Source organism: Carcharodon carcharias, chromosome 10 (genome assembly GCF_017639515.1).
Source record: "Carcharodon carcharias isolate sCarCar2 chromosome 10, sCarCar2.pri, whole genome shotgun sequence".
Taxonomy (NCBI): Eukaryota; Metazoa; Chordata; class Chondrichthyes; order Lamniformes; family Lamnidae; genus Carcharodon; species Carcharodon carcharias.
Genome location: NC_054476.1, coordinates 148,304,054 through 148,326,681, shown reverse-complemented (window position 1 = coordinate 148,326,681; position 22,628 = coordinate 148,304,054). Strand labels below are relative to the sequence as shown.

At 42.2% G+C, this 22,628-nt stretch overlaps 1 protein-coding gene across 1 annotated transcript in view; it reads left to right on the top strand.

Moving 5' to 3' along the window:
- The first annotated feature begins 387 nt into the window (after positions 1-387).
- LOC121283194 (ribosomal protein S6 kinase beta-1-like) overlaps positions 388-22,628 on the top strand; it is a 77,234-nt gene continuing 54,993 nt past the window's right edge. The window contains exons 1-3 of the mRNA XM_041197443.1: positions 388-585; positions 18,983-19,026; positions 19,633-19,753. Of these exons, the coding sequence (XP_041053377.1) occupies positions 508-585; positions 18,983-19,026; positions 19,633-19,753 (243 nt within the window). The 5' untranslated portion in view covers positions 388-507. The remainder of the gene's footprint in view (positions 586-18,982; positions 19,027-19,632; positions 19,754-22,628) is intronic.

The window sequence follows — 22,628 nt, the reverse complement described above, 5'->3', positions numbered from 1 at the left end:
TTCTGTGGCTTGGTGTCAATCTGTGCTTTATAGTGCTCCTGCGAAGCACCTTGGGGGAGCTTTCCTACAATAAAGGCGCTATATAAATGCAATTTGTGCTTGCTGTAAGAAAAGAACGCATACTTAAAATGGGACAATCAGAAGCACAACTACATGGGAAAGATTGCCCAGCAATCCTGTGATGGTGTCAGTCAAAACTGACCAAAGAGGCTGAATTGAATTGCTCCCGTGCCGCCCCCTGTCGGCTCTAAGGGACTTCTGCACCAAGCAGACAGGTTGAGAGTGCGCACGCTGTCGGGGGACACGATGGCGCGGCGCAAAGCGCGCGCGTGTCCGTCGAACAGGGCGGAGGAGATGGAGCCAGCGGGTGGGGGCCGCGCCTCCGTGACGAGGCCGCGCATGCGCGGGCGTCAGCAGCAGCTACAGTGATGGTGGGCGACTGGAACCCATGAGGAGCGAAGCCGGGGGAAGTGAGAGCGCGACGCACGGAGCGAGAGAGCAGGAGACATGGCCGGGGTGTTCGACATAGACCTGGACCCCGAGTACCAGCAGGAAGAAGCCGTCTCGGATGAGGAGCTGGAAGGGGTAAAAAAAAATCGGCGCGGCGGTGGAGTTGGAGAAAGAGAGGGAGAACCCGGGTTGCCGCTTGAGGTGAAGGCGAGGCCTGTCGGAATAGGCCCGAGGGAGCGAGAGGAGGGAGGGGAATGAAGCTGAGCTGAGACGATTCCCTCTCTGCCCTTAGAGAAGTGGCCCGAGAGGGAGGCGGAGCGAGAGGGTTGAGGGGTGTGTGAGGAGGGGAATTTTGGGGGAGGGGGTGTGGAGGGGAAGCGGTTGTTGTGGCCTACCCGTTGCAGCAGGAGCGGCAGCCTGGTCTGGTCGGAGCCTCCCCGCCTCCTGGCAGGTGGGGGTCTGAACCCCCGCGACTCGCGCCGGCTAACCCAGCTCGAGCCGACTCGGCTCGTGCTGCGTGCGCTCGTGGCAGCTCCTGGAGTTCGAGGGAGGAGGCGACCCAGCCCAGGGACAGGTGCAGGCGGCTTCAACCATTAAAGAGGCCCTAGAGAGAACGCATAACAATCAGCACCAGATTGCATCTCGTTAAATGCAAAGTAGTCAAATATATAACATCGGTTAAAATCCTGTAGCAGAGGATAAAATTCATAGCGAGTGTGTGTCTTCACAGCCTACTTCTGGGTCAAACAGCTGTGCAGGTTTGTCCTGGACCACGGAAGAGCTTTAATTATTCATGAGGTTCTTGCCCTTTTCTGCGCAGTTCCTCTCTCTTTCTCCCTCCCCTTAACATTTGGGGAAATCCTTGGTGCGTTTTGTTTAAGGAACTCCTTCCCCTCTATCTTACTGCACTCGCAATGTGGCATTGCTGGCTGCACCTGTCGGAGGTCTGTGACTCCCCTTGGCTCAGGCCAGGAGAAAACTCTTCAAAAAAAAAATCTGCCAACAGGGGTTGACATCAGCCATTGCTCCACTGTGAGTTTTTAGACTCGAGTTTAAAATTACAGTGCAGCCTACCAACTACCACTAACTAGCCAGCTTGTAGATTATTGCCTGCTATGCATTATAAATGATACCCGAAACACTTTGCTTTTGTGCTTATATTAAGATTTAAACGTATTGGAACTGTATGGACTAGTAATGGAAGTACTTTCTGTAGAGTGAAAAAGTTAATTCTGAGCAGTGCCTTGAAAGTGCACCTACCCCCTTGAGCTCAATTTGTTAGGTCTGACAACAGAACAATTGAGTCAGTTTTGTGTTAAATCTCTCGGCTTCATTGTAAGTTTTATCTAGTTAACATTTGTGATCCTGATGTCAACCTTCTTGTCATGTGGTATGGCATTTAGGCTGGAGGAAGATGAGCACTATGACGACTTCCAAAATGACATAAAAACATAGAATGGTTACACCACATTCGGCCTGTCATGTCCATGTTGGCTTTGGTCGTCTGCGAGTTGCCTGTGATTTTTTTTTATTTGTTCATGGGATGTGGGCTTCACTGGCTGGGCCAGCATTTATTGCCCACCCCTAGTTGCCCTTGAGAAGGTGATGGTGAACTGCCTTCTTGAACTGCTGCAGTCCACGTGCTGTAGGTACACCCACAGTACTTTTAGGAAGGGAGTTCCAGGATTTTGACCCAGCAACAGTGAAGGAATGGCAATATATTTCCAAGTCAAGATGATGAGTGACTTGGAGGGAAACTTCCAGCTGATGGTGTTCCCATCCATCTGCTGCTCTTGTCCTTCTAGATTGGTAGTGGTTATGGGTTTGGAAGGTGCTAAGGAGCCTTGGTGAATTCCTGCAGTGCAAGTTGTAGAGATACACACTGCTACTGTTCGTCGGTGGTGGAGGAAGTGAATGTTTGTGGATATAGTGCCAATCAAGCACGCTGCTTTGTCCTGGAAGGTGTCAAGCTTCTTGAGTGTTGTGGGAGCTGCACTTATCCAGGCAAGTGGGGAGTATTCCATCACACTCCTGACTTGTGCCTTGCCGATGATGGACAGGCTTTGGGGAGTCAGGAGGTGAGTTACTCGTCGCATGATTCCTAGCCTCTGACCTGCTCTTGTAGTCACAGTATTTATATGGTTAGCCCAGTTCAGTTTCTGGTCAATGGTAACTCCTAGGATGTTGATAGTGGGGGATTCAGTAATTGTAATGCAGTTGAACGTCAAGGGGCGATGGCTAGATTCTCTTGTTGGAGATGGTCATTCTTTGCCATTTACCTTAAATGATGTTCTCGCATTCTCTTCCCTTCCATAATGGGAACAGTTTCTCCAAATCTTCTGTCCAGACACCTCATGATTTTGAACATCTCTATCATTAATCTTCTCTCAACCTTCTCCAAGGAGAACAGCCCCAGCTTTGCCAATCTATCTACATGACTGAAGTGTCTCATCCCCAGAACCATTCTCTTGAATCTTCTTTCCTACACTTTCTGATCAGATCATATACTCTGTCTATGGTGTGTGAATACAGCTGTAAAATGTGCATAAACTTTGCTATTTATGCTGTGACAGATGTGAAGAGTGACTGTGATCCCTTGTATGGTGAATTCTTAATCTGTTGTGCTGTTCCAAGGTACTGAGCAGGTGCCAATTTACAGAATTGATATGGTGCAGAAATGCTTTCAAAGGAGAAAAATGAACAGTCCATTGCCCTTTAACAAAAATAAAAATACCTGGAAAAAATTCAGCAGGTCTGGCAGCATCTGCGGAGAGGAACACAGTTAACATTTTGAGTCCGTATGACTCTTCAACAGAACTAAGTAAAAATTGAAGAGAGGTGAAATATAAGCTGGTTTAAGGGGGAGTGGGACAAGTAGAGCTGGATAGAGGGAGTGATAGGTGGAGATAGCCAAAAGATGTCATAGACAAAAGGACAAAGAGGTGTTGAAGATGGTGATATTATCTAAGGAATGTGCTATTTAAGGGTAGAAAGCAGGATGAGCAAGGTACAGATAGCCCTAGTAGGGGTGGGGTGGGGTGAAGGAATGGAAAAAGGCTAAAAGGTAGAGATAAAACAATGGATGGAAATACACTTAAAAATAATGGAAATAGGTGGGAAAAGAAAAATCTACATAAATTATTGGAAAAAAATGGGGGGGGGGTTCGGAAAGGGGATGGGGATGGAAGGGAGAGTTCATGATCTAAAGTTGTTGAACTCAATATTCAGTCCAGAAGGCTGTAAAGTGCCTAGTCGGAAGATGAGGTGATGTTCCTCCAGTTTGCGTTGAGCTTCACTGAACAATACAGCAAGCCAAGGACGGACATGTGGGCATGAGAGCAGGGTGGAGTGTTGAAGTGGCAAGCGACAGGGAGGTCTGGGTCATGCTTGCGGACAGACTGAAGGTATTCTGCAAAGCAGTCACCCAGTCTGCGTTTGGTCTCTCCAATGTAGAGCAACTGCGTTGGGAGCAACGAATGCAGTAGACTAAATTGAGGGGAGTGCAAGTGAAATGCTGCTTCACTTGAAAGGAGTGTTTGGGCTCTTGGACGGTGAGAAGTAAAGGGGCAGGTGTTGCACCTTCTGCGGTTGGATGGGAGGGTGCCGTGGGAGGGGGTTGAGGTGTAGAGGGTGATAGAGGAGTGGACCAGGGTGTCCTAGAGGGAACGATCCCTGCGGAATGCCACTGGGGGGTGAAGGGAAGATGTGTTTGCTGGTGGCATCATGGCGGAGGATGATCCTTTGAATGCAGAGGCTGGTGGAGGGATAATTGAAGACAAGGGGGACCCTATCATGTTTCTGGGGAGAGGAAGGTGAGGGCGGAAGCGGGAGATGGGCCGGACACGGTTGAGAGCCCTGTCAACCACCATGGGTGGAAAACCTCAGTTAAGGAAGAAGGAAGACGTGTCAGAGGAACTGTTTTTGGAAGTGGCATCATCAGAACAGATGCGACGGAGGCGAAGGAACTGAGAGAATAGGATGGAGTCCTTACAGGAAGCAGGGTGTGACGAGCTGTAGTCGAGGTAGCTGTGGGAGTCGGTAGGCTTGTAATGAATATTGGTGGACAGTCTATCACCAGAAATTGAGACAGAGAGGTCAAGGAAGGGAAGGGAAGTGTCAGATGGACCAATGATGGAGGGGTGGAAATTGGAAGCAAAATTAATAAATTTTTCCAGGTCCAGACGAGAGCATGAAGCAGCACCGAAGTAATCATCGATGTACTGGAGAAAGAGTTGTGGGAGGGGGCCGGAGTAGGACTGGAACAAGGAATGTTCCACATACCCCATAAAGAGACAGGCATAGCTGGGGCCCATTACCCTTGAATGTTCTCGTACACCTTCTGGTGGTTCATTATAATGGAGTCTTGGCAGAGTTGCAGTCATTGGTTTTTGCCAGAAGACACAAGGCAAACTTTCATGTTTGAAAGCAACTCTGCCTGCAATGCTTCTGCTCGCACGGTACGAGAAGCCATTGGTTTAGTGACTGAATAAGGTAATTCAGTTTTGCTTACTAAGTTCTAGGAATTTTACTTCTCGTTTGAGGCTTGTTTTCTGCAAAGTTGTGTATTTTTTCTGTGCAAAGATAGAATTATGTAGCAAAGATTTCTCAAGCTAGATTTTGATTTGAAAGAGAAATTTGATCAAGAGCAGTCATCTGAAATTCAGATTCTTCAATGTTCTTGTTCAAATGATATTTTGTGGATAGGTTGGTTTTTGACCACCTGAAGCAGCAAATGTTTATTTGTAATGGGAATGTATGCTGAAATGTAAAACGTCACTCTGTGGAACATTTATGAATGTTATATGCAACTGAAGAGATGTTAGAACACATGCTAGACATACCTGAAAGTTCTAATCTTTAAAGATGACATGTTGACTGAAGCTATAGGCTGTTTTGTTACACTATTTTCTTGCATCCTCTTCTGAAGCTACAGTTTTGTGCTTTAGTGCAGTTTTCTGGACACAGCCTTTATTCTTATCATTATTTGTGTGAGAGCGATCCTCTTTTCCGCTCAGCGACATTTTTGCAATAAACTACTACAACTCCCATTTAATTATAGCAAAAGGACCAGTGAAGGTTAATGGGGTTTTTTTGGCACCCGGGGAAGTTATATATGTACTCCAGGTTTGGCTGTTAGCTTTAAAATTGCTATTTGGACTTCTGAAGAAATGGCATCCTTCATATGCCTCTATGACAAGTCCAGATTGCTGTCAGGAAGAAATGCACTGTATGGCGTACTTTAAACTGCTTGTTGATATAATTGATACTGAAGGTGACCTCCCTACCCCACCCCTCAGCTGCCCCACCAGCGTGAAATCCTAGAACCAAATTGGGACATATTAATCCTTTGTGTCATCCGCTCTCACGCTTAATGTCCCAAGGCGTTTCACAGAGGTGTAATCATATGTTAAAGCAAAGGAGAAGACTTTTTTTATTTATCTATTTGTGGGATGTGAGCATCACTGATAAGGGCAGCATTTATTGCCCATCCTTAATTACCCTTCAGAAGCTAATGATGAGCTGCCTTCTTGAACAGCTGCATTCTGTGTGGTGCTGGGCAGGAATTCCAGGATTTTGGAACAGCGGTGAAGGAAGTGCAATACATTTCCAAGCCAGGATGGTACAGTTGGCATTTGGAGGTAGTGGTTTTCCCATGTGCCTGCTGCCCTTGTTCTTCTAGGCAATAGAGCTCACTGACTTAGGAGATACTGTCAGGGATGTCTAGGAGCGATGATGCAGTACATCTTGTAGATGGTATTCTCATAGCCATGTTCTGTTGATGGAAGAGTGAATGTCTAAAGTGGTGGATGGGGAGAATTGATCATAGCTTTATCAAAGAAGAGTTTTTAAGGAGACCTTTGGGAGTTGGAAGACTTGAGAGGGAATTTAAGTGTGGAGCCTAGATGATTGAATACAATTGATGTGATTGTATACAAGCAGGAAGCAAAGTTTTAGCTGAGAAGTTTGCAGAGAGTAGAGAATTGAAGTTTAGCCATGAGAGCATTAGAATCTGGCCTCAACAGAGGAATGCATAAAAATTTCAACAGCAGTTGGGTGGAGGCAGGCAACGTTAAGGAGGTCAATTGATGAGACCGACAGTGACTTGGCCTTGATGTTTAATTGGAGGAAATTGTGACTTAAGCAAGCCTTGATATTTGGACAAGCAGAAGACAAAACAACCATTAGAAAGGTGGCAGAAAAGTAAAGCTAGGTGTTGTTAATGTACAAGTGAAAGCTGAACACATGCCTGCAGCTGATATCTACAAGGGCAAACCTGTAGATGAGCATAGCAGGGGACAAATTTTTCTGGAGTGGGGAGTTCTCTGTAGGTGACTGTTTGGGGTTGGGAAAGGGAGCGATTGCTGAAGATGTTCTGGTTGCAATTGGATGAGTAAGAATGTAGCAAAGCAAAGACAGTACATCTGAACTGGTTAATGGAGGATAGATATGGAAGAAGGATTGCGTTATTGCCTGTTAACCACAGAGAGAGAGAGAAGCAGATGAATGTATAGTTAGAGAGGATGTGGTTTGTGACTTTGGTAAGGGCCTTTGTAATGCTGTGACATGGGCAAAAACCTAATTGGAGAGATTCAAACAGTTTCAGATTTGGGTGGACTATCCATTCAAGAACTTTGGAAAGGGAGCGGACGTTAGCGAAGGGGAATAGAAGAAAATAATGCCAGTTTGATTATTGGCTGCCATGTTATAATTGTTTTACTGGAAGAAGTATGCTTGTGGCTATAGGCATATGTGGTGAGGCCTTACAGATGAGTATAATGTGTGATATGAATGTGAGCCAAAACGATAGCTTGAATAATAAAACACATTGAGAGTTTTGGATTTATTGAAGCACAGTTATAACGTTTTTCCCCCTAGTTTTCATGTTGCTTGCTTCACATTGGGAATGGTGCCTCATACAGGGGTAGTAATGGTCTTCCAGTGCCTCTGGAAGAACATCCCAATACCAAAAATACTCAGGAAAGGAGACATAAAAGAGAGAGAAATTTGAGGAGGGAATCTATAAACCATTTTTTTAAAAAAGTGCTCTTAACTTTGGAGAATATGTTTTCAGCTTTGTCCTCCATAGAACATTTTTCTTCAAATGAGGAAGCCTTGTACATAATTGAGAGAAAATGTGTTGTCTTATATTAAGTGAGCAGTTTGTTTAGAGCAGCTTGATGTCACAATCTTTTTGAATCCCTGGTATGACATGATAGTGCTTGGAAGTGATTTCACAGCTGTGATCCTTCACAGAATAAGTTAATTGGCTAGAATTGTGATGTGGTAAAACACAAGAGAAGCCCATGACAATCATCCTGATGTTCAAGAGAATGGCTTCTCTAGGGATGAGGAACTTCAGGTATGAAGATAAACTGGAGAAGTTAGGACTTTATTGCTTGGAGAAAAGAGGACTGAGGGTGGGATCTGATCAAGATATTCAAAATCGTGAGGGGATTGGACAAGAGTAAATAGAGAGAAACTGTTCCTACTTGTGAAAGGATCGAGAACAAGAGGGCACAGATTTAAAGTAATTGGCAATAGAAGCAAAAACGATATTTGAGAATTTTTTCAGCGGGTGGTTAGGATCTGAAATGCTGTGTCTGAGTGTGGTGGAGGCAGGTTTAATTGAGGCATTCAGAAGGGAATTAGGCTGTTATTTGAAAAGGAACAATGTGCAGGGTTACAGGGAAAAGGCAGGAGAATTGCTCATTTGGAGAGCCAATGCAGACTCATGGAGTCGAATGGCTTCCTCCTGTGCTGTAATGATTCTGAGTAATTTGTTCACATGGGTGGCTATTCAGATTATTGGTAATGTTGAATGTAGGACTCCTGTCTGCTTTCTTCGTTAGGAGTGGTACATTCCACAGGAAGCTACCTGAAAATTAATTTTTCTTATGAAGGAGTTATACCCCAAGCTAAAACAAACGCATTTATTATATCAAACTATTGAGCCACTCCTATTTTTAGGCTGCCTGCATACACATTATTGGGAGTTTTTCTTTAAACTTTAGGGAAATAAACTGATGCACAAGGTCATGGTGCATGGCAGCTTCGCAAAACAGTGGCTCCATAATGTAATTTGCTTGTTAGTGATATGCAGCCTGCTGCAATACACAGTAAATTGCCATTGCTTTGTGTAGGTGTGAAGAATCTCACCTTTGAAATGGTGGGGAAGAAAACTGCTAGAAGTGTAGCCACTCAATGACCTTAGTTGGAAACACTTCTGATTTGGGATTTAAATACTGCATTGTAGGGTGGGTTAGATAAGTGTTTGAAGTTTTGAAAATATTTGTGGTTAACCCTCATACATTCATATTGGATCATTTCTTAATGCTTTTATCAGGGAGATGCATAAATGCTGGAAGAGTATTATCCTCGCCAGGACTTTCTCTTCAAATACTTGGCAGGATGCTTTATCAAGCAGACCTTCTATTGAAGCTGATTTCTAAAGCAGCAAGTGTCTTTTGTTATATGTCTATTTGTCAATGACAACCTGGGCAGTTTGAAATAAAAGCAGAAAGTGCTGGAAATACATAGCAGGTTTAGCTGCATCCATGGAGAGAGAAAGAGTTAACCTTTCAAACTGCTCCACAGATGCTGCCAGACCTGCTGAGTACTGTATTTTCACATTTTCTGTTTCTGTTTCTGATTCCCAGATCTGCAGTATTTTTGCTTTTGTTTGAGCAATTAGAACGTGGTAATAGATTGGGCTCAACAAGCATGTCCCTTAATGGATTTTCACCCCACCCACCTACCTACCTTATAACTGTCTCTCCATCGCTTCTCTCTTGAAGGGCATTCATTGCCTTTTAAGCCCATCGATACTGTCCACATGCTTGGACTTCCCTTATGCAAGTTTGAACTTATAACTTTGCAAACCATTGATGTGCATACTGCACCACATCTTAAAGCAGGTGGATGAAGTTTCACCTTATTGGCTGAAGAACTGAAGTGAATCACAGGGAAGATTTGAGTTTTGAATGTAAATAAAGATTGTGATAAACCAAGAAATATGATACTGTGTGCACATTGTCAACTTTGTTGTTCAAAACAAAAAGACTACTTCCCTATTTTTCATAAGTGAACTGCAAAATGTAGAGGGGTGAATAATCTTTTGAATGGTTCAAGCATCTGTGTGATTGACTCCACCCTCTCCCATCTCCAAGCATCACCCGTCTAAGCAAAAGCACGGCTTGCCCAGTAAGTGAAGTTAAATTTCTGAGTTGTTGGAAAACAGTTATTTGTAAGTTGTAAATTCTTTTTAACCCAAAGGTAGCATACAGTTGAATACAGTTTGCAGCCTGCATACATGGGGCATGATGTAAGAAGCAAAATGTTTGTGGTTTTGATCAAACCTGTTATAAACCTCTTCAGCATCGAAGTATGGGGAATGTTGCATTTTGCATCTTTTCAGAGCTGCAGACCATTCTTCATATACTATTGCAATAATCTACAATCATAATTAGTTTAAAAGCTTAAGAGTTACTGTAGCTAACCTGTGAAAATACTGCGTCAGTGATTTAGTTTCAACTTATAATTTCTAATATTATGACAGTCAACTTTACATCTTTCCCTTCAAATATTAGCTGTCAATTTTCTCTCCTCTGATTTCTCCCCTTTTGCCAAAGTTGTTGGAACTGCACCCATGCAGGGAATCATTAGTGCCATTTGCCTCTTGATATCTCTCCTAAATAGAAGTACATATGTGGTGGTGGTGTTCGTAAAATATTCAACTACCGGGGCACCACTCTCAAGTCCAGTCCCTTTTTAACACCAGTTGCCGGAAAGCAAGTGATAGAGTTACTACTGTTGATTTATTTTTTCCTACCTGGGGCGCAAAAGCTAATTGTAGCCATTGAACTGCGCCCTTGGCTCACATTATGGATTAGTGGATAAATACAGGAGCAAGATCTCAAAGTAACTTTTCTCTCCTTTACCTTGAGGTGGTGAGACCATTTGTAGCACTCAGACAGCCATTCTAGCTAAGAATGGTTGTGAACTAAACCTGCGGCCTTTCGTGTGGTTCAGCCATTTGCTGGATGCATTAATTGATTGGAGACAACAGTAATTTGCTATTAGGGAGGCCCATCTTTAAGCTACTTTCTTTTGCCGCAGAATCATTGAGATGTCCTGTTGAGCAAATAACAGCAAGATAAACTAAATCCTGGGTGTTGAATTTTTCTAAGTTGCATTGTGTAGCTTTTCATGGTTAAGACAGACAGGTGACCTGTCCCCAGGCTTTTTCCAAATACAGAGTTTACTGCTAGCAGACCAGGAAAGACATTTTGTGGGTTGGTGGTGGGGGCAGGGGACTTGTTTTACAATCCTCCCCAACTATCTTCCCCATGTTTAAGTGGCAGATCTTTATTCTTGTTCCTGTAGGTGGTGATTGTCTCCATAGAACTATAATCCCTTGTTTATGACATTAGAGCACTAATGTGATATGTCACAGTCGTTTTGTATAATTATTCTCCCTATCTAAGGTGCTAATTATCATCGGAAAACTATTTTCATTGGTGCTAGCATCTCTCCATCCAAGTGGCAATTCAGCATGTGTGATTGACTGTTGACAGGCATTACAGTCAAGTCTAATTTTATCATTACATAAGCCAACCTGTATATTTTTCTGGTGCTGGAAAGCAAAAGGTGAGTAACCATAGTTTTCTTTCTCACCAAGGGTGCCCAGGCCAATTATAACCCTCCAACTGCAGTACTGGCTCAATTCACAGCTTGTATTTCTGTAGCTCTCCTGTTGCATGAAAAGTTATTGTTAAGTTGTTTGTGTGGTGTTGGAAACAAATGCGATACTTTTTTCGGATCTCCCTAATGTATGGGTGGGAGTGGGGCCCAGGAGTCTGGTTGAAGGTAAAAAATTTTAATGGGGCTTTTGAAAGCAGAGTGGTAAGACTGGGGGCATTTGGGGATGGAATTTCATAAGGTAGGGTCACAGAAATTGAAGGAACAGCTACCAGTGATGGAGTGGAGGGAGCAGGAGACAAAAAGTAAAGGAGGTGCTGGAGGAGCAGAGGGAACTTGCAAGGATGCATGGCTGGAAAAGATTGCAAAAGCAAGCAGCTCAGCTCAAGGTTGATCACTACTGCAAAATTCCATGCTTCTGGACCTAACCTGAGGTGGTATCCAGAGAAGTTGAAGAAGTTAAAGCTAGAGTAGATGGCGGAAGCAGGACTGTGATTCTGGTTTGCCAGCATTAAGTTGGAGGGAATAGTGTTTCATTCTGGTCAAAATGTCAGGCAGAGGACGCTACCCATAACCTTGCAGCTGAAGGATATAGAGAGTTGAAAGAGGAGTGTTCTACATGGATTTCTTTGTGGGCTGACCTACCTGAGAAACAGTACGTAGGTTATGATAAATTGTGGTATTAATCAAAACTTTTCTTAACCTCTGTGTTTATTCACTAACTAAAAATGGAAACTCAAAGCTAGCTGATACTGTGATGAGAGGGGAGCCATCAGCTGAAGGGGAAGTGAAAATTAGATATGCTAGCAATATTAAAGTATTGTCACGTTGTAGCTAAGGGTGTGTTGATTTGGATTATTTTAATTGAATAAATTTAACATTGTAAGAATAAAATGAGCTTGTTTTTATTACTTTGATCTTGTTAGACTAATATAGGAGGAGGTTGGAAACGTAGGACAGAGTCCCTGGTCTGCCTAAATACTTTTTTAAATTGTAAAGAATTATTGTTGGTTTCTTAATAAAGGTTGACTCGGTGAAATTAAATACTGCTCCCCAAAAGTGTAGAGCCTAAGATGGTGAGCCATGAAGAAGATAATCTCCCATCAGGTAGAATTTGCCTCCATGTAAGTAAGCAAGGAGTAGAGACACAGAAAATTACTAGTCTGAGCTGATTTTGGTTCAGGTTCAATGTCTATATTTTCAGGGTAAACGGGACAGAATTTAGGAACACAATTCTTGAAACACTGGTAAAATTCCTAGAAATACATGTAATAATGGAATGTAACTTGTTTAATCAGTGACCCTTGTCATTGTGTTTCCTAGTTGCAAATATGAGATAAGCCTAATGGCTGAAAGCATGTTAAAATTATATTGAGAAGAAAAATATATCTTCCTTAAAACCAGCATTGGTATATGTCACTTAGATTCTGCTTCATTCTGTTAATACTCTGTCAGATGTTTATTTGGACATTTTGACCTATTAAGTCCCTTTTTGTAATTAGCCTGGTTGCATCTGCATAGCTCCTTTAACGTAGTCAAACTTCCTTTCCATAGTACTTCACAAGTAGGTCTCACAAGTAAGGATTTTGGGGTATTTGCAAGTGGATAGAGATTAAAGTGGAAGGGTTTAGGGAGAGAATTCCAGTGTGGCGGAGCAAGACAGCTGAACACTCTGCCAAGACGATAGAGTGGAAAGAAAGTGAATTAGTGGATCAAAATTAGAAGGTGGAGACTGTTAATTGAGACAGATTTTGGAGAACGAGTGCAGCAAGAGCAGAGTAGCAGGTAGGAATCCTGTGGTGACTCCCCAAAGTCTGTCCACCATCTACAAGGTGCAAGTCAGGAGTGTGATGGAATACTCTCCACTTGCCTGGATGAATGCAGCTTCAAAAACACTCCAGAAGCTTGACACGATCCAGAGAAAAGCCTGCTTGATTGGCACTCCTTCCACAAACATTCACTTCCTCCACCACTGACAAACAGTGACAGCAGTGTGTACCATCTACAAGATGCACTGCAGAAACTCATCAAGGCTCCTTAGGCAGCACCTTCCAAACCCATGACCACTACCACCTGGAAGGATGCATGGCAACACCATCACCTGGAAGTTCCTCTCCTAGCCACTCACTGTCCTGACTTGGAAATGTATCGCTGTTCCAGCACTGTTGCTGGGTCAAAATCCTGGAACTCCCTCCCTAACAGCACTGTGGGTGTGCCTACACCACTTGGACTGCAGCAATTCAAAAAGGCAGCTCACCACCACCTTCTCAAGGGCAGTTAGAGGTGGGCAATAAATGCTGGCCGAGCCAGTGCTGCCCACATCCCTTAACTGAATAAACAAAAGTTGTTGCAAGAGTTCGCAGGTGGAGGATGAGAATTTTGAAAAAACGCACTAAGGGGTCAATGCACACCAGTAAGGATATGGTTGATAAATGAGTAAGATTAATGTGGGGTAGAAGGAAAGTAAGAGGGATCGGTGTTGGGTCCCTTGCTGTTTGTGGTATATGTAAACGATTTAGACTTGAACATAGGAGGGTTGATCAGTAAGTCCACGGATGACACGAAAATTGGTGGGGTGGTAAATAGTGAGGAGGATAGCCTTAGATTACAGGAAGAAATAGATGGGCAGATCAGTGGCAAATGGAATTTAATCCGGATAAGCGAGAAGTGATGCACTTGGGCAGGACAAACAAGGCATGGGAATACACCGTGAATGATAGGATCCTGGGAACTACCGAGGATCAGAGGGACCTTGGGTACATGTCCACTGGTCCCTTAAGGTAGCGGGACAGGTAAATAAGGTGGTTAAGCAGGCATATGGGATATTTGCCTTTATTAGCCGAGGCATAGAACATAAGAGCAGGGAGGTTATGCTGGAACTGGATAAAACGTTGGTTAGGCCACAGCCAGAGTATTGCGTGCAGTTCTGGAATCTGCATTATAGGAAGGATGTGATTGCACTAGAGAGAGTGCGGAGGAGATTTACCAGGATGTTGCCTGGGCTGGAGAGTTTTAGTTATGAGGAGAGATTGGATAGACTGGGGTTATTTTCCCTGAAGCAGAGGAAATTGAGGGGGGACATGATTGAGGTGTATAAAATTATGAGGGGCATAGATAGGGTAGAAAGGAAAGAACTTTTTCTCTTGGTGGAGGGATCAATAACCAGGGGGTATAGATTTAAGGTAAGGGGCAGGAGGTTTAGAGGGGATGTGAGGAAGAATTTTTTCACCCAGAGGGGGTGGTGGGAATCTGGAACTCATTGACTGAAAGGGTGGTAGAGGCAGAAACTCTCATAACGTTTAAGAAATATTTGGATGTGCACTTGCGATGCCATGGCATACAAGGCTATGGGCCTAGTGCTAGAAAATGGGATTAGAATAGTTAGGTACTTGTTTGACCAGTGCAGACACGATGGGTTGAAGGGCCTTTTTTGTGCTGTAGACCTCTATGACTCTGGGTGGAGTTGTGGGTGAGGAAGTTTCTCTAAGGTGAGCTTGGAATGCCATTAGAGAGGTTGGGTGGAGCTGATGTGTGTTTTGTAATAGCGAGGGTGAGATGGAGTTGAGTAATATTTCGGAAATGGATTTAGAGTTATGATGGACCAGTTGGAAGTTTGAAGTTCAGTTAGGGTTAAATGCGACACTGAAGCTGTGTTGAATCTGAGCAGGTGGTCAGAAAAGGTTACAGAATTGGAAGTAGAAGTTGCAGTGTGGAGACTCTAGCATGAGCTGAATAGGGTGACATTAAACTTACCAACATCGAGCTGCAAGAAGTTCTGACTCAACATGACCATGACAGTTGTACAGCGCAGTGCCAGTTGCAGAATCAAAGTTGATAGTGAATTAAAGGTAGCTATTGGTGCATACAGTGAAGATACTGAGCAGCAACATACTTGTGAAGAAAAGAAGGGAATGGAACATTGTGACTACCTGTTGAGAGGCTATTGCAGCAGAGGTGCAGGTTGTGCTGTAACAGGTAGGAATTGAATCACGCAAGGGCCATGCCACAGCGGTGTGTCATTGAAGAGGGGCTGTGGAGTAGTGGTGTGATTGAGTGCATTGAACACTGTGAAGAGGGACAAAGTGCTTTACCTCTCGAAGTCAATGTGCAAAGGTGGTGAGTATTTTTAAAAAATGACATGCTTAAATTTCTGTGGTGCCTTTCACAACCACAAAGCATACCAAAGTGCTTTTCAGCCGATTAAGTGCTCTTGGAGTGTAGTCGCTGTTGTAATATAGGAAATGCGACAGCGAATTTGCGTATAGGAAGCTTCAGATTAGCCATTTTAGCAATGTTGATTAGAGGATAGATGTTGCCTAAGGCATGGTGTACAACCCTGCCCCCAGCTCTTCTTCAAAATGGTGCCATGGAATCTCTTATGCCCACCTAATAGGGCAAGCAGGGCTTTGGTTTGGCATCTCATTGGACTGCACTGGAATGTCAGCCTGGATTTTTGTGTTCAAGTCCTGGAGCAGGTCTTGAACCTACAACATTCTGAATCAGAAGCAAGAGCTCTACAACTGAGCCACAGCTGAAACCTGATAAAGGACAGCATTGTGACCCACCTGTTCTTACCTGGCATTCAGGGATCAGTGGGTAAAGAGCAACGACTCCGGCTGGTGTTTCACTATCTACCTAGATTCATACAATGGCAACAAAGTGAGAGGTCCCAATGGGCATCTAATGGGAATGGAACAATATCATCAAGGCAATTAGAGAGAGAGACATCAGTGGAGAATTTTAAATGCTTGGTCTGTCTGCCCTATCTTTGCTTGGCACTCACAGGAAGAAACACTTGTTTGTGTCATTTCCTGCAACTGAGGCCACTGGCTTTTGGAAAATCTTAATGTAACAATGGTAAAATTCCCAGAAATCCATGTAAAATGGGATTTGAGTTAATCAGTCATCATAACTCTTGACCTGAGAACAATAACAGTACAAACAGGCGATCAACCTTGAAACCAACATTCAGCATTCTTATATAGTGAGGTGCCACAAAAATTCTGGCAGCATTATGTATATTTGACATCCATAGGTAACATCAGAAAATCCTACATTGTACATCTATGTTTATACAATTGACTGCTATTATTGAAAGAGAATTTTTTCAAACTGTGTGCTTTTGGAGTATTTTAAACAAGACAGAAATACGCAGGGAATATAGCGGACATAAATCATGAAGAACAGTGCATGGAATGGCAAAAGAAACTATAAATTTCCATTAATGCATCAACTTAAATGAAAAATCTCCACCAAAACTGGGATAAGTTTTCAATCCGAACAGGAAGTCTCAATTAGGAAACCTCTTATGAAGTCAAATGCAATGACCTGGGTTAAGCCAAAATAAAGGGACAGAAAAATCTTAACTCGTACAGGACCAATTGATGGACAGAGGCCAGGATGAGTATATGTCATCAAACGAAGAATGATCCTAATTAATACGCTATGAGAAGGAATCAATCTTGTGATGAGGAAAAATGTCAATTGCAGGAAGAGCAAAAAAAAGAAAATGTTGCAGCATTTTACACGTGGTGCATGGGTGGGACCTCGTGTCCGTTTATCTGTTTGGATCCATGTATTTCTAGGCAGTCATAGATTTAACTTGTTCGAGGATGTAAATATTGTTCATAAAATCTGAAATTTATGGGCCATGGGATGATTCGAAATCTGTTAGCTGCAAAATAATTAATAGGCTTGTTACTTCGTAATTAATGGCATGATGAGAAAAGAATTCTTACGAGACCCTGCTTTAGTGCTCTCACTGTTAAATATTTGCAGCTATTTCTGTAGAACTGCATATGGTTGGGGCTGTAACTGAGGTACTAATCATTTCCATAAATGTATGATTTGTTATTTACACTGAATTTTTTATTATAGCATTAACTGCTTAACCATATATAATGTGTTTCTCAACTATATGAAAACCACATTTGCAGTATTAGGCTTGGAAATGGAGTAAGCTGTCCTGAAATCCCTTAAGCTGATGCAGGAAGAATAGCTACTTCAATGAAGTACAGGAAAATTGGTCCCCATTGAGTTGCATTCCAGCATGAACAGACACCAGAAGAGGGTGAGAGAATGTTTAGGGGGGTTATAGAGATGTATTGTGGCCAGCCACTCACCCTACATGCTCTGTAAACATCCAAAGTACTACATTTCTTGTCCTTGCTGACCCACATTGGTTTGCATTCCCCTAACACGCTTGTGTTTAAATATATCCATGATATCAGTTGTATCTACGTCCAGCTGTATAGACCCTTATCCCCAAATGCTCACATTCTTCTCTATTGGTGGACTTTTGCTCATCAGCCCCCACCCTGTTGTTGCTGGCTGAGCTTTCATTTGTCTAGACAGCATATTCTGGAATTGTCTGCTTAAATCCCCTTTCACCTCTCTATCACATCTTTCTTCTTTATGAACCTCTTTAGAACAATCACTTGACCAAGCCAATGATCTACCTAATGTCCTCCTTTGGCTATTTCCTTACACCTGCAGATGATTTTTTTCCATGTTAAATGCATTACATCAATGAAAGTTGTTTGGTGTAGATATGGCAAAGGGCTGTGCCATTCAATTCTAGTAGGAACAATGTGTGGAATTTGCTCATGTATGCATTTGTCCACCAGCTTTTATTTGAATTTGTGTTGTTTAAATTCCCTGGGCCCTTCACCTTTGAAGATTTTTTGTATTGATCACATCAGTCCGTAGTCTTTCCAAAGGATTGGGCCGTTAGCTTCGCTAAATAGATAAAGAAGGAAAATAACTGGCATATAAGAATATTACTAGTAATTTATCATAGCAGTTGTTTACTATTTCCTACATAAGGTATTAGCCAAGTTTAACTCATAAAATGTTACTGTTGGTGACTTGGCCGTTAAATTCTAGTGTAACGTTATTCTGCCTTCTGAAGAGCAAAGCACATCGTGTGAAAACAGAATAAAACCAGTAACTAAAATGCACTGAATACCTTCATTTCCTGGGCTTACTGAGAATTAACTTCAGATAAGGTTAATCTATAAGAGTAGTCTGAAACATGGAAACCAAAATATTTAGGGTAAAAGAGTAGACAACCCCTGAAAATATAACCGACACATTAGCGATAAATGACTAAATTCAGAAATCTCAACGGGAGGCAAAGCTTTTCCTCGTGTCGCCTTTGGTGCTTTTGCTGTTAACTTTAAATTAGTGTCCTCTAGTTGTTGACCCTTCTGCTAATGGGAACAGTTCCTCCTTATGTACCCTGACCAGACACCTCATGATTTTGAATACCTGTATCAAATCTCCTCTCAATCATCAGTTTTCGAAGGAGAACTGTCCCTTGTGTCTGGAACCATTCTCGTGAATCATTGCTGCACACTCTCTTAAACCTTCACATCCTTCCTAAAGTGTGGTAAAGAATTGGACACAGCATTCCAATTGAGGTTGAGCCAGTGTTTTCTAAAAGTTTCCCATAACTTCCTTGCTTTTGCACTCTATGCCTTTCTTTAGAAAACCCTTTTATGCCTTATTAACAACTTTCTCAACTTGCCCTGCCACCTTCAATTTGTGTACATGTACCCCCAGGTCCATCTGTAGGGAAAAAAATTGAGTAAAACTGAACAATGTAGAATTAAAAAGGTAGGACACCCAAAAAAAATTAAGGAAGGGAGAATGTAATAGCCATGCAACTGATGAAAGATTAATTTTGTACAAATTTCTTGGGGATCTTTAAAAATGCATTCTGTGTTTAATGCTGTTTCTAATGTTAGACATTAGCAGAAACTATACAAGTAATACAGATGAGTACCTATGTTGCACTACTATATTATACTAACTAATCTATATTGTTTTCCAGGTGCAATACAGTGACTGCATGGAGCATGGCGTTCCCTTCGAACTGTGAGTTAGGATTTTGCTTTTTTTTAAATCTTCCATGCAAACATAAAAAGGAGGGAAATTTAATTTATTATGCAATGCAGCTTTGCGCACTGGCCTCCCCAATGGCTAGTAAATCTAACACTTGGAAGAGTCTTATAAATGTTTTCCCTCCATTTTATCTCCTCCCATCCCAAACACCCAGCATCATTATTAGACTATAGTGTGGCAACAGTTGGCCTTTGGACCAAGTGAATAGAAAGAAGCAAGAATTCTTACTACTAGTTTTGTTTGCCGCTGATGAAAAGTGCATTATGTTGACATTGTATACAGGGCAGGTTGGGCTCAGCTGGATTGAACTGCCAACACTCACAGAGCTCACATAAGAATGGCTACTTGGTTGCGGTACCCCTGAAAAATCGCCTGGAAGAGAGGGAAAATTATAAAGGATGGCTAAGTTTAAGAAAAAAAAAGTTACTTTTATGTTGAAAGTACTCTTTTCTATTTATTTGCCTCCTCTCGCAAGACTTTAAGGCTGCTTTACTTCTGTGAATTATTTGTTATTAAGAATATTAACATTTTAGTTTCTGTAGCAGAGCGATCTGAAGGATATTTTCTCCTGATTTACAGGGATATGGAGCACTGTGAAAAATTTGAAATCTCTGAAAATAATGTGAATCGAGGCCCAGAAAAGATCCGACCAGAATGCTTTGAGCTTCTGCGTGTACTGGGCAAAGGTGGTTATGGGAAGGTAAGGGTTGTGTTGATTTAAAAAAAAAATTTTAACTCAGATTTGTGCCTTGCTAGTTGAACTAAGCTGGCATTTCCCCCTGCTATTAATGCTGGACGGTGCCCCTGATCCTTACCGTCTTTCTGCTTAATCCATCATCTTTCCTCTGTCTTGTTTTGTTGAACTCATTCCGTCTTTTTCTCTCACTCTCTCCCTTTCCCTTACCACATTTTGGATTAAAGAACTGCTATGGTCACTGCATCTGAGAAGTTTTTGCTCTAGAAAGTGATATGGGAGATTAGACCAGAGTTGCCAAATATTTAAGTTCAGAGCTGGGAGTATTATTTTCACAGAATGATCATGTGAATATTGCATAATTGGAGGCGGAAAGAATTTCTTCATCCTTGCTGTCCATATATGGATAGAAATCACATTGATTCATTAACTGTATTCGCATCTGACAGATGCAGTTTGGTTTTCTAGAGCTGAGTGCTTTTCATTAGTGATGCTCCCTTGTTTATCTATGGTTTTATCTTGGGAGCAGGGAAGAGGGTTGTTGTTAGGGCAATAAGTAATTGGATCCATGACACATGCATACAGCTTTGTTGTGCAGTGGTGTTTCGTGCTTGAATTCCCATGGGCCCATCAAAATTGGAAAAAAGTGTTCCTTAGAGCTCTTGACTTAGGGAGGCTATCAGTTTGTGTTGCTAGTCATTTCTCTGCTACAGACCTACATACAACCTGAGGTTGATTAATTTTATCCAATGACAAACAGAGAGGAGACTTCTTTTGTAACAGTCTGTACCATACTTCTTTTGTAACAGTTTGGACCATTGCAGAGATGAAAGGACAGTATGGCAACTGCAGATGCTGTTCCTTCACCCTTTTAAATTAGACAGGTGATTTTCTAATGCTGCAGACTGAGATGTAATCAGCTAGCACTCCAAAATTGAGATACTGTAGATTTCAGTGAAAGCTGTAGAAAGCTCAAATATGCAGAATTTCTACTGACCTTGATCATTAATCTGTGTCATGGCATGGTGTTGCACTTTTGACTAAAATACAAAGAGAAATTGTGAACTTCAGCATGGTTTTATTTTAATTGGAAGATTTTATAAACCAGTTATTTTAAGGTATTTTTGTGTGATAGTGGTTGTACCGTAATTTGGTGAAGGAAAAAGCATAGAGAGCTTCCCCAGTGGCTTATTGAGCAAAAGCACAGTCTGGTAGTGTACTGAGGAAGCTCCCAATTTTGAGCCAAATCATATACTAGAGCTAACTAGTTTCAGCCCAGGTGGCACCAGGGGCTGGGGGTTGGGCACTATGTTTGGCTTTAGATTCTGGGCTGGTGCTGGAAAGGGGCATGGGGTGGAATCCAGCAGGGTCCTCTCTCCTGATCACTTCTGTATAATTTGCAAATGCAGAGATGGTGGGTGAGGGTGTGCTTTGAGTTGAACAGCCTGCCAGCTCTCACCTAAGGTTACGTATGAAGGATGTCTATTTGATTCAGACAGTCAGGGATGTTTAGGGATGAGAAGTGCACTGTATCAAATAAAAAATTTTTTGGGTTTTCATTTGTGTGTTATTGCTGCCAAGGCACATTCTGAACAAATTTAGTCACCCAATTAACTATCAGTGTCACTGTTTCACTTAAAAGAGCACATGCAAAGTCTTGTGATGTCCATCCTAAAACCTAACCTTACTGTTTTAATGAATGAGTCTATACCCAAGGCCTAGAAAGTTTCAACAGTTCAGTTAACCTTTATTCACCTTTCCTGATATACTGTGGATGTTTTTATGTTTCATTAGTAGATGCATTTTGAAACCTAACAGGAGACGCACATTGAAATGTACTGTAAACAGATTTCCAGACAACCTGGAGCAAGCTCATGTAAAGTAATGATGAATATATAATAGAAATTCTCTCATTTTTGTATTGAATGTTCCAATTTTAAGAGCAGCTGTACAGTAATGCTGCAAATTGTACACTATTTTAGCTCTCTTATTGGAGGTGTTGAGCACAGAACAGGTGCTCCACAGGAGATGTATGGTATGTTAAGAAGCCTGTAAACCCAGGCTGCCCTCGGACTACAACTAGTGGCCATTAAAGACCAGCGGGGCTCTGGGATTGAGTAACCTCATCTTGTATGTTACATGAAGAAAGAAGTAATTTGAAAAAATAAATATGACAGCTGTGAACTATATCTCAATTCACATGCATCAAATAACTAGACTAAGTTAATTTAGTGCAATGTATGGGTCCTGTACTCAGAAAAGTAAATGCACCTCTGTTCTTGCGTGCTGTGAAGATTAAAGCCCAGATTTGATTTGAGGTCTGCAACAGGTATTAAAGGAACAATATTAACATTTTGTGAAGTAATGACTTTTTCTAAAACAGTCAAACATAATATGTTAAAATGATTTTAACAAGGTGCTTATACTAAAATGTATCTGCCAAGAATATATATTAGAAATCTTTAATTTTAATACGAGGTCAGACAGTTAATTGTGTACCTACTGTCCTGTGTCTGAACAATCGGGGAAACAATGGGTTGTACTTTAGAAGAGGAAGAGGGTGTTTAATTGAGCATATTGAACTTTTTCTCATTGAGGAACATAGTAGCTGAGTTCATGCCCATCATCACCTGCTGTGCATTCATATGTTTCCCAGCAAGTCGCCGGATGGTGATCAGGAGCCGGCTATTTTCCCTCAGCCTTGGGCTGCTGTAATCATTGCAGCAGCCCAGCTGAAATTGACTTACTCAGCACTAACCAGGAATCAGGAACATATGTTCTGCATGGAGCCATTATTCTGTGTATTCAAACTTGTTAAGAGCTGTGTTACCCTTGCATCAGTTGCAGATCTGGTCAGAGAGGACCTTGGGGCCAAGCACAG